We start from the raw sequence: 12,468 nt of genomic DNA on the forward strand, positions 1-12,468 counted from the left end.
GCCTATATTGTGGAGGATTCCATATTATTCTACCTAATTGTGCTTGGCATATTGCATTTTCTAAACTAACCCATCTCTTATCGTTTACTTTTCGCCCACTCCACCACCCGTGAGAGTACCACTGCATTATGATATTTTTTTAAATCCAGGACTGCTAACCCCCCTTGTTTTTTCCCCCTCCTTAACACCGCAAAAGCAATTCTCGGCTTTTTAAATTGCCATATGTACTTAGAGATTAAATTTCTTAATATTTTAAAAAAGGCCGAAGGGAGTGAGATGGACAACATTTGGAACTTATATATAATCTTCGGGACCAAAATCATTTTAACCACGTTTATCCGTCCTAACCACGAGAGAGGACTTGTTGAAATTTTTTTTATTTCTCTTTTAATTTCATCTAATAATGGAATGTAGTTATTCATGTATATTTTCCTAATAGTATCCGAAAGATAAACTCCCAGGTATTTGATCTCCTTACGCCAGGGGAAGTGAAATTCTGCACGGAGTTTCACCTCTTCCTGATTACTAATATTAATGTTTAGGACTTCGGACTTGCCAAGGTTTATCGTCAAATTTGATATTTTACCGAATTTTTCCAATGTCCTCAGCAAGTTCGGAAGCGAGTTTGTGCTCATCCTCTCCCACCCTAATCCCCTCTATATCTGGGTTGTTTCAGATAGAGGCCAATAACGGTTTGAGAGACAGCGCAAAAGGGGTGATAATGGACACCCCTGTCTGGTGCCTTTTCCCATTTGGAATTGTGCGTATGATTCTCCGTTAACCTTTACCGAAGCCTGCGGGTGATTATAGAGTACTTTGATCCACTGGATCATCCTCGGGCCCATGACTTCTAGAGTTTGTATCATGAGTCCCCAGTCTACCCTGTCGAATGCTTTCTCGGCATCCATTGACAGGAATAGACCTGGGGACCCATTGTTTTTTAGGGCCTGGAGAAGGAGCAATGCCCTCACCCCATTATCCCTACCTTCTCTCTCGGGTATAAATCCGACCTGATCCGGGTGTACCAATTCTATCATTTTTCCTTTAGTCTAGATGCCAAAACTTTAGCGTATAGCTTTGTATCGGAGTTCAGTAAGGCTATCGGCCTATAGTTAGAACAGAGCAAGTGATCCTTGCCCTCCGGGATTAGCATAATTGAAGCTCGCAAGGCCTCTCCCTCCATTTCGTATTTTGTACCTAATCCATTCATATATTTGCAAAGTTTAGGGACCAAGATCTCCTTATATTTTTTAAAGTAGGAGATCGTGTACCCGTCTGGACCCGGGCTTTTACCTGATGCTGTATCTTTTAATGCATTATAGATTTCCTCTTCTGTAATGGGTCTATCTATATTATGTCTGTCACTATCTTGTAGACGCTGTAATTTTGCTTTGTACAAAAAAATCTTAGATTTTTTCCTTTTCCCCTTTACCTTGTACCCCTTTCTGGCCTACGTTATAAAGAGCTTCATAATATTGCTTGAATACCTCCGCGATTTCCCTAGTTGTATGAACCATCTTCCCGTTCTTATCCTGAATTTTTACAATAAAATTAATCTCTCTCTTCCTTTTCACCTGTCTCGCTAAATATTTACCCGTTTTGTTTTCCCCATAATAGCTCTCTCTGGCTCTCCCCTCTAATACCCTCCTTGCTTCCTGGTCATACATATCTTTAAGTTCCTCTCTCTTATTGATCAATAGATGAAAGAGTTCCTGTTGTTGGCCCTTTTGTTTTTTTATGATCCTGCTCCAATCTGTGGACCTCTTTTATCAATTTCTCCCTTTTTTTTTTCTTGCCCCTATCGAGATGAGGATAGCCCTAACATATGCTTTATGTCCCTCCCATAGGGAGGCACCCGTCGTCTCACCAGTGTCATTCATCGAGAAATAGAATTCTATTTCTTTCCGTATTATTTCTGCGATTTTCTTATCCTGTAGAAGGTTCTCATTTAATCGCCAAGTAAACGGTTGTCTATGTATTCCAGGTATCATCTTCATTATCACCGGAATGATCTGACAGAGATACTATTCCTATCTTTGTTTCCAGCACGGTCTCAAGCAGTCTATGGTCAACCATTATATAATCCAGCCTGGAGTGTGTCCCGTGCACCGGGGAGAAAAAAAGTATAGTCTTTTATTTTTTCATGTTGTATCCTCCAGGCATCCATCAATTGATTTTGTCTCAGTCGGAGTTTAATTGTTTTCATGCTCTTCCCACTTATCCCCTTTGCACGAGACGTACTATCCAGAGATGGATCCATACAAAAGTTGAGATCACCCGCCAATATTACATCACCTGTTTTAAAATCTGCTAATCTCCTCAAAATTTGTTTCAAATATCTTACAGGATTTTTATTTGGACTATATACATTTGCCAGGGTAAAAATCCTATCCCCTAGTTTTCCTTTCAGGAACAAATATCGGCCCTCCGGGTCGGTCAGCCTATGGATCACGGTGAACTTTGTACGTTTCTCAAACCCAATCGCCACTCCCTTGGCACTCCTGATTGGGGAGTCCCCATAAAACCAATTCGGGAAGTTATCAGAGTACAGTTTAACATTTGTATCTTGAGTTAAATGGGTCTCTTGCAGAAACACTACTTCTGCTCTATATTGCTGTAATTCCTTTAAGAGTTTATACCTCTTATCAGGAGAATTTAGGCCCTTTACGTTATATAACACAAACTTTACCTCTGTCATCTAAAACTACCCGGAGAGGTGCTTAGTCTACCCCTTTTAATCCTGCAAATCATTTGAACCCCCTTTTCTTTTTTTTTCCCCTTCTCCTCCTCTGCAAGGAATATCTTTTTCCCCCTTTCCCTCCTACCTCCCCCCTCCCCTCCCCTCCCCTCCCCTCCCCCCCATCCCTCCCCACTCCTCCGGCCCATTCCTGGCCTTTGCTTTGCATTGTGGACTCGACTCCCTTCTGCAAGCAATATCTACCAGGGTGCAACTCCGACTGCGGCACCCCCCTTCTGTACTTCCATTCCCCTTCACCCCTTGGGAGAAGGGGTCACCCTCTACAGACTAGGAGTGGTGGAGCCAGGGCCCCACCTAATCCCTCCACCAATCTGATATGGGAGGCTATGATCTACCCACTTTTGAAACGTTTGCCTTTAAAAGGTGCACTGCTGATATTTATTACTAGATCAAAGTGAATTTAGTTTAATGTTTGCAACTTTTGGATGAGTTTTTTCACTTGTTTATTTAAAGGGACAGTGCGACAGTTTTCAATATTCTGAATTTCCCTTAATTTTTTTATTTTTTTTTGTTTGTTTCAGTGACAATTGTCACCAGGACAAATAGAAAGGGTGGATCTCCCCTTTGCTACTACATCCAAAATGAAAATCACATATAGACGTTAAAGCTGAGCCCAAGCTTTACCTTTAGTTTTGTACAGATGTACAGGCTCCCCACACGTACTGAAACTGCTTTCACTGCACATTGTGAGATTCAGTATATGCATTAAAAGCTTCAGCAAATCAGCTAGAGCTCGCCTCATTTCCTGTCTGAAGGGCATCCAGTATCATATAGCCCTTTCTTCCCCAGCCTTACTTACTGGCCCACACTCTCATTCACTGAATTAGAGTTATGTCAATCATGAAGCCTCAATATCACATGCGGGTGTAACCTACTGTGATCTGCATGCAAATATTGTTTGCTTGGAAACATCCACTTCGTCAGACATCCACCATCCCTGTTTGCATCAGGGCAGAGAGCTCAAGAGAAAAACTAAGGAAGGGTGCCCATGGCCAAATGATGTTTTGGTCAATCCACCATGTACAACCTCTGGGCCATGCACTTAGGCATCCCCCACTCACCCTGTGCAGGTCCATGAGTCCCAGCAAACATATGCAGGTTTCCGACAGGTCTGTGTCTTTCTACCGCGGACTCCTCTTCTTCATCTTCCCAATCCAAGCGCTGTGTCAGATCCATTCTAGAAAACAAAGGCAAATTTCGTTTTTTTAGAGTACAATGAGCACTTCAGCAATTCATATTAAACATCAAAGAGAACTGGTTTAGAACATTTCTAAGGTAATACCCATGCTGACATGGAGAGATCTTGTGCTGCCTTGAAGGTAAAATTCACACTGCTGCATCATAGTAATGCAGTTACGTGTGTTGTTGGCCTGCAGTGCCATTCATTCAATCTGAATAGCGCCTCAACAAACATTCACTGTGGAACACTGCAACACACACTAAAGCACAAGTAAACCTGAAGTGTCCTCAGTGTTTCTGAACTGCTACCAAAAGCAACCATTTCATAGTGCCTACAAGTCAACTTAGCTTCTGAGCACCCATGTGCCCTGGATCCTGGTGACACTTTAGTATGCCAACCCTTACCACCCTTCCTGAACAGAAACCAGGCCTTGTCACCTACTGTCCTGTCATGCTATTGGCTGACTACTGCCATGTGGAGCCTCTCCGTCCAAAAAAGTGTAGAACAGGCGTAGGAACCAGGTACCATGAAACAAAAGTGACCATTTGGGAGAGCATTTAGAAAAATGTATAAGAAATATAATAAACTATGGAATGGCAAGAAAGCCCAAAAAAATAGGATTTTTAAAACAGCTTATCTGTAAAATCCTTTTCTTGGAGTACATCATAGGACACAGTCTAAAGTCATTACTTGGTGGGTTATACGCCTACCTTCAGGTGTTGACACTGGTATAACCAATACAGGAAGTTGACTCCCCTATATAACCCCTCCTCCTTCCAGGAGCACTCAGTTTTTGTAGCCAAGCAATATAAGTAATATACTCTTACCCCATAAAACAGAGGGGCGGGAGCTCTGTGTCCTATGATGTACTCCAAGAAAAGGATTTTACAGGTAAGCTGTTTTAAAAATCCTATTTTCTTTATCGTACATCATAGGACACAGAGTCTCAAGTAATTACTTGGTGGGATGTCCCATAGCAATGCTACTTGAGGGGAGGGAGACACAACCCATAGGGTAACCCCCAGACCTGAGGACTTATACTGCTGCCTGCAGCACACTGCGCCCAAAGGCGATATGCTCATTCCATCTTACATGCACTTGATACATTTGCAAAATGTTATGTACTGAAGGCCAAGTCGCGACCTTGCAGATTTGAGACCTGGAGGCCTGGTGACGCACTGCCCAAGAAGCACCAACCGCTTTGGTAGAGTGCGCCTTAACCTGAAAAGGGGGAATCTTTCCCTTTAAATCATAAGTTTGAATTATAACTTGCCAAATGCACTTAGCGACAGTGGATTTTGACGCTGCCTGTTCCTTCTTAGGACCCTCTGGCAGAAGAAATAAGACATCAGTCTTATGAATTGTAGCAGTTTTCTTAAATACATCTTCACTGCTCTCACTACATCAAGACAATGTAGTGACATTTCTTCCCTGGAACAAGGTCTTGGGGGAAAAACCCTAGCAGGACAATATCTTCATTCAGATGAAAACCTGAAACCACTTTTGGCAAAAAACCTGTGACACCACTCTGTCCTCATGAATAATCAAATATGACTCCTTACAAGAAAGAGTAGCCAATTCTGAATTCCTCCTTGCTGAGGATATAGCAAACGAAAATATCAGCTTCCTAATCAAAAGGACTAAGGGGACATGCTGCAACGGTTCGAATTGGCTGTTTTTGTAAGACTGACAAAACTAAATTTAAGTCCCAAGGGCTTAAGAGTGATTTAAGTGGCAGATTAATCCGCAGCACTCCTTGCACGAAACCCTGGACTAAAGAATGCATAGCAAGCAGTCGTTGAAATAAACAATTGATAAGGCTGAGACTTGGCCCTTAATAGTACTCAGGGCCAACTTCATCTCTACGCTTAATTGTAGAAAGGTAAGAATTCTGCCTATGATATATCTCCGAGGGTACCAACCCTTGGACTCACACCAGGAAACATAAGCTTTCCGGGCTCTATAATATATATAGCTCTAGAAGCTGGCTTCCTAGCATTAATCAAAGTAGAGATATCTGACCTGGAAAGCCCACGTTTATTCAGAATGTGAGTCTCAATAGCCAAGCCGTTAAATTGAGCGTTTGTAAAATAGGATGGAATATCAGCCCCTGAGATAGCAAGTCTGGCCTTAGTGGGAAGAGCCTTGGACCCTCCACTGCCATCCTTACGATCTCTGCATATCATGACCTTCAGGGCCATGCTGGTGCTACCAGTATTACCGATTTTCTTTCCAGCTTGATCCTGCAAAGAACTTGAGGTAGCAAATGAATCGGGGGAAAAGTGCATAGATCAGTAAAAACTGATCCCACGGGGTCGCCAACCCCCTACTGCCCACAGCTCCTGGACACCACAGAAGTTTTTCTCCTTGCAGGATGGAAACGACTGGCTTGATTGACTCCATGCAAATGGAGCGGATTTTCAGGAACCGATTTAGATTACGTAGATCTAGACTTGGTCTGATATGCCCATTTGGCTTTGGCACCGTAATTAGGTTTGAGTAAAACCTCAAACCTTGCTCTTGTTTGGGAATCTGTCTGATCACCCCAAGAGACAATAATCGGTCTAATGCTTGCAACAGGAATTGCATTTTCCCTGGATCCTTGGGAACGCTTGATCTCAGAAAACGAGATGGTGGAAACTCTCAAAGCTCTAGCTTGTATCCTAGAGACACTGTGGAGAGACTCCATTTGTCCTGAATCTCTCTTTGCCAGACTTCTGAGTACATCAGAAGTCTCCCCCCCCCCCCCCCCCACCTTGGTGAGGGGAGATGCCTCTTCATAAGGAGGTCTTGTATTCTGCTTTGCAGACTTGTAGCCCCAGGTCTTCCTTTATGCCTGGTCTGATGGCAGAGGCCGAACAGTTTAAATGAAAGACGCTTATATTTTCTTTTAACTGGTAAAAGAGTACTATTTCCACTGGAAATTGTTTGAATGTATTTATCCAAACTATTGTCAAATAATCGTTCTCCCTTAAAGGGGAAACTAGTTAGAAGGTTCTTACAAGGCGTCTCAGCTGACCAACCCTTTAACGAAAGGGTCCTTTGCATATGTACAAGTACAAAATGCAAGGTGTGATGCCTGGTGAATAGAATCCTTCGTAGCGTCTACAGCAAAGCATAATGCTTTAGGTAGCTTGGCCAGTTCCTGTGCTTGTTGTGCAGGGAGCTCATCGGAGAGCATCTGTGAACTGGTCCTTTAACCACTTCCCACCCGGCCAATGTACATATACGGCCGGGTGGGAGCTCTCTACTTCTGATAGGACGTTCAGGAACGTCCTTCAGAAGGAGGTGGATCCCGCGCAGCGGCGCAATCCCAATGTGCTCCTGTCACTCGGACACGGCTCATCTCGGATCGGCAGGAGGGCTCTGTGATTGGCCCTCCTGATCAAACAAACTGTAAACAGCCGGTTGCTAGGCAATCGGCTCCTCCTCTCCTCACACAGAAGTCATCGCTGAGGAGAGGAGAGCAGATCGCTACAGCCGGCTGGTGATCAGTGAGTATGAGCTGTTTTTACAGCTTTTTACTAACTGATCACCAGTCTAGTGTAAACACACATCACCACACAGTGTAAACACACGTCACCACACATGTCCCCAAAACACACGTCCCCAAATAATAAAGAGACATGTTAATAAGAAATATGCAAAGAATTACAGGTGATATCGATATTTGCCTTGTTCCTTATATGTACTTTGTGTAGCTAAAAAGGGCGCTGGCTTAATGTTTATGCAACTTTCTTAAGTCCTGACCAAGGCCTGGGGCAATACTTAAGAAACTAGCAGATGTTACATAATAGGAAACCTTGTAAATACACTCTGGATTTGGCAATAAAGCTGACAATGCACCATGAGTCACCAGTGTGCCTTAGCCAATGGCAGGTTGCCAAATATTACTATAAAGTAGTTGCTTACAGGTTTATGTGTGTGATTTTGCTGTGGACCTTCTGCTGGAAGGGTCCCTCATCCGTTTGTACTGTACATCTGTAATAAATCTGTCTTCTAATCAACATGACCGGAATTGACTGATCAGTAAGAGAATGGATTTTACTGACATCATGGTCCTTTCGAACCCGGAAGCAAGGATTAGGTGGTGGATCAAACGGTTCCGTCCAAAATATTGGTGAGTATCATGTTTAACCTTAGTGCAGCGATTTTTTTTTCTCTACTGAGTGTGGAGTGTCTTGATATTTTTGCCTTTCTTGCATTCTTATTGTTCATGATCCAAGGGTTGCTAGTTTGGTGGTTTACAAATTGATAAAAGGGCCGCTTAAATGCTAATGGTAGGGAATTTGTTTGCCAAGACAGAGATATATATATATATATATATATATGTATATATATATATATATATATATATATATATATATATATATATATATATATATATATATATATATGTGTGTCCCTGCAGATTTGTGGTTAAAACAAAAACTGGACTCACCCTCCCTCCCCACGGACTTCTAAAGTGCACTTCCCTTTTTTGTTGTGGAGGGAGAGCGAGAGAGCGAGAGAGGGAGAGAGGGAGAGAGGGAGAGAGCGAGAGAGCGAGAGAGAAATAGACTCTGCAAAGGTATTTCTTGCGCTTGTTTGTGTTGTTGCTGTGTACCAAATGTACCATTAGAAGGTGATAAGAAATTTATGCATGGTAAACGTCCAAAGAATGTTAAATATTGCCGTAAGTGGGAAAAGGACTGTGGGTTTAATGGGAAACTAACAGTGAGGGGTTGTCATGCTTTAGTAGATAGAATTAAAATGTTTGGACCAAAGGATCAGAAGCGATATGGACTTCAAGTAGCAGAGGAATGGTTGCAACAAGCGCAGAGTAGAGCAGAAAGTAAAGCTAAATCAAACCAAAGGAATAAATCCCAAATGCAGTTGCCTTTGGTTGATGGAGAAGATGATACTATGTGTATAGTGCAGCAACCATCGCCCTATCATGCCCCGCCCCCTCCACAGCCAACATATCCCACCCTGCCGCAGGGGGCTGGAACTAACCCCTTCAACCTGCAGTCACACCCTCTTCCCCTTCAAGCCTCCACCCCCAAGAAGGGACCCAACCAGCCCCCACAGGAAGGCTTGAGCGTCTCCCCTATTGCACAAGCAGCCCATGACAGCCCTAGGTTAAACAGATCCATGATAGAGACATTAATGGAAGCCATTGCTAAGGGGTGGGCACAGGCGGGGGAAACAGCCTGAAATCGAAGAGCTCCCACAAGATACCCTGGGGAGTACGAGAAGGAGAATATATGCCCTCTGATTGAGGTCCCTAATCCAATGGCAGGTCAAAACATAAATGGACAAGTCCAGCCTCTTACTTGACTGTATATCGGCCCTGGACTGAAAGTGATGTGCAAAAAGCCACCGAACATATTAAGCATCCCAAATTAGGTGCAGCAGAATTTGTTGAAAATATTCAAGGGCTACGAGATAGCTATAAATTAAATGGGGTGGAGGTAGAGAGGGCAATCAGACGTGTATTGGGGCCAGATTGGGCCTCAGTAAAAGGAGACTGGGAACCATGTGCAGTAGACCACCAAGGGAATAGGGGACTCCCTCTTGCTCCAAATCACGCAGATTTAAATGCGAGAGTAAATAATCTTCTCCAACAAATAACTAATAGATTCATCCAGCACACAGATTGGCAAAAGATCAATATGACTGCACAAGAGGATAAGGAAAACGTTAACGATTATTTAAATAGATTAAGGGAAATTTTCAAATCACTCCGGGTTACCAGAATCAGAGGACGTTAATAGTGCATATCACCAACAACTGAAGATTACTTTTTGGATTAAAACCAGAGCACAAAGAGTATATCACAAAAAGTATGGTCACATATAGAACAGCTGGAGTGTTAGACACGTTGCAATGCGCAAAACATAATGAAAGGTGGCTTAAGGAGAAAGGAAAGAAGAATATGAAAGTTTTCTTGCAAGGGGACAATAATGAGGATGATGGGGAGGAATATACTGTTGATGCCGCGCCCGAGAACAGAGGGATAGGTCGGGGCGGCAACAGGGGGAGAGGCAGGGGCAGGTATAGAGGAAGAGGTAGGAATGAAGGGAACAGAGAAGGCTGACATACAGTGGAATGAAGAAAGCGAGACAGCTTTTACCAAATTAAAAAGAACATTAACAAGCACCTCAGTGCTGGGACTACCCAACTATGAGAAAGTTTGCGCAAACTGTAGATTCAAGAGATTGACACATGACATCAGTACTGACACAGACACATGGGGGTAAACAAAGACCAATCGCATATTACTCCACTAAACTTGATAATGTGACAAGAGCACTTCCCCTATGTGTGCAGGCAGTGGTCGCAGCAGCAGAAGCAAATAAGGCTTCAGCCTCCATTGTACTGTATCACCCGCTCATATTCAAGGTCCCACATGCTGTATCAGTAATATTACTACAACAGAAAATTTCACACCTTAGCCCAGCAAGACACTTATCTCCTGTATGACTGTGCTTTTGACACAACCGCATATAACCATCCAAAGGTGCACTACTTTAAACCCATCCACACTTCTGCCAATACCAACAGATGGTAAAAAACATGATTGTACGGCTGCTATTGCTGAGAAGGTATTACCTAGGAGTGACCTTAAAGACACCCCATTACCATATTCTGACATGACACTTTTTGTTGACGGATCCAGCAGAAAGAATCCTGATGGCACGAATGCTACTGGATATGCAGTTGTCACACAAACAGAGGTACTGGAAGCTGAAATGTTACCTAGTCATTACTCAGCACAAGTAGCAGAATTACAAGAGCATGTACCCTAGCTGAAGGGAAAAAGGCCACCATCTACACAGACAGCCAGTACGCATTTTCTACAGTGCATGTATTTGCCCAGCAATGGAAAAACAGGGGAATGGTCACTTCTGGGGGCAAACCCATTTCACATACTGATTTCATTTTAGGATTACTCGATGCTATCCAGCTTCCAATGGAGCTGCCGATATGTAAATGTCAGGCCCATACAAAAGGCAAAGACCCAATATGTGAGGGGAATAAAAAAAGCAGACAAAGCTGCTAAACAAGCAGCTAATCAATCTACACAAATCTTAGTACAACAGGAAGATAAACAATTAGATCACACAATTTTGAAGGATATGCAAAGTTGTGCACCCCCATCTGAAAAACAACTTTGGGTCACAAAAGGATGCACCCTCCAGGAGGACATGTATATCTCTCCAGAGAACAAACCAGTCCCGCCAAAGACTTTATTTAAGTATGCAGCATTCTTGACCCATGGAGTAACACGTGTCAAACAGGGGGATGAGTGAGATACTAAATAAAGTGGTAGCAGCCTATGGCTTTACAAACTACTCAAAAACTTTTTGTTCTCAATCCATTATATGTGCAAGACACAATGCTCAGAGAGGCATAAGACCACGGAAAGGGACATTCCCCACACCTCAATATCCATTCCAACACATTTGCATGGATTTTATTGAATTAGACAAATGTGAAAGGAAGAAATATTGTTTGGTAATCATTGATGCATTGACCAAATGGGTAGAGATATTCCCCACAGGAAGTGCTGATACCTTAACAGTATCCAAAGCCTTACTAAAAGATATCATTCCATGATTTGGGATACCAGAGAAGATTTATAGTGATAATGGTCCACATTTTGTAAATCAGACCATAAAACACTTGACAGAAGTGATGGGTATAGAAGTAAAGAATCACTGTGCATATTACCCTCAGTCAGCAGGGCTCGTAGAAAGACATAATGGGATATTAAAGAGCAAGCTAAAAAAGGCTATGGCAGAGACAGGGAAAAATTGGATGTACTGTCTCCCACTAGCTATTTTAAGCATGCACATCACCCCCACTAAGGAGGGGCTGAGTCCATTTGAAATGATGTATGGTAGACCTTATAAAATACCTTTATTACCAAATCAAACCCACACAGAGGAAGTGGAGAGAACCTCAGCAGAATACATACTAAGATCATTAAAATAGAAATAAATTAACCAAGTGTGTTCCATTCCAGAAGGAGAGCCCATAGGAGAAGATAAAGTACAAATCGGAGACTGGGTCCTCATCAAGGTGATCAAAAAGAAGCACTGGCACTCCCCTAAGTGGGATGGTCCATATCAAGTACTCCTTACTACTCCCACCGCAGTAAGAATTGCTGAAAGGACTACCTGGATTCCCCAATCCCACTGTAAAAAGGTAAAAAACATAGGCAGAGTAGGGACAGAAAGACTGAAGGAGGGGGAAAGTCCAACTACAAAGGGAGGCAAATAAAAGGTCTGCTTGTCTCAACCTTGGTGAAGAAAAGGCCCTATTTATGCCCCCCCTCACTTCAGATAGGATGGCAGCATTGGTGACTCTAGGAGAGGTCTCTATACGGGGAGGTAGGAGACACGGGAGGATAGTGGAACCAATCAATTGGAAAGAGACAGGAAGAGCATTCAACCTCACCTTTGTTGAGGGAACCACCAGTACTATACAGGTGGATTTCTGCCAGATGACAGATTGTGGAGATAAGGTAGTGGGTAAGCTGACC

General features: G+C 43.0%; 1 protein-coding gene across 5 annotated transcripts in view; it reads right to left on the minus strand.

The window, feature by feature from the left end:
* The window catches only part of MDC1 (mediator of DNA damage checkpoint 1), a 165,098-nt gene that overhangs the window by 126,724 nt on the left and 25,906 nt on the right, over nt 1-12,468 (minus strand). For all 5 annotated transcript variants that reach the window (XM_077463035.1, XM_077462870.1, XM_077462953.1 and 2 more), the window contains one exon: nt 3,820-3,935. In XM_077463035.1, the coding sequence (XP_077319161.1) occupies nt 3,820-3,934 (115 nt within the window). In that variant the 5' untranslated portion in view covers nt 3,935. The remainder of the gene's footprint in view (nt 1-3,819; nt 3,936-12,468) is intronic.

This window comes from Lithobates pipiens, unplaced genomic scaffold (assembly GCF_037356315.1).
Source record: "Lithobates pipiens isolate NorthernLeopardFrog02 unplaced genomic scaffold, aLitPip1_a1.2 Scaffold_1, whole genome shotgun sequence".
Taxonomy (NCBI): domain Eukaryota; kingdom Metazoa; phylum Chordata; class Amphibia; order Anura; family Ranidae; genus Lithobates; species Lithobates pipiens.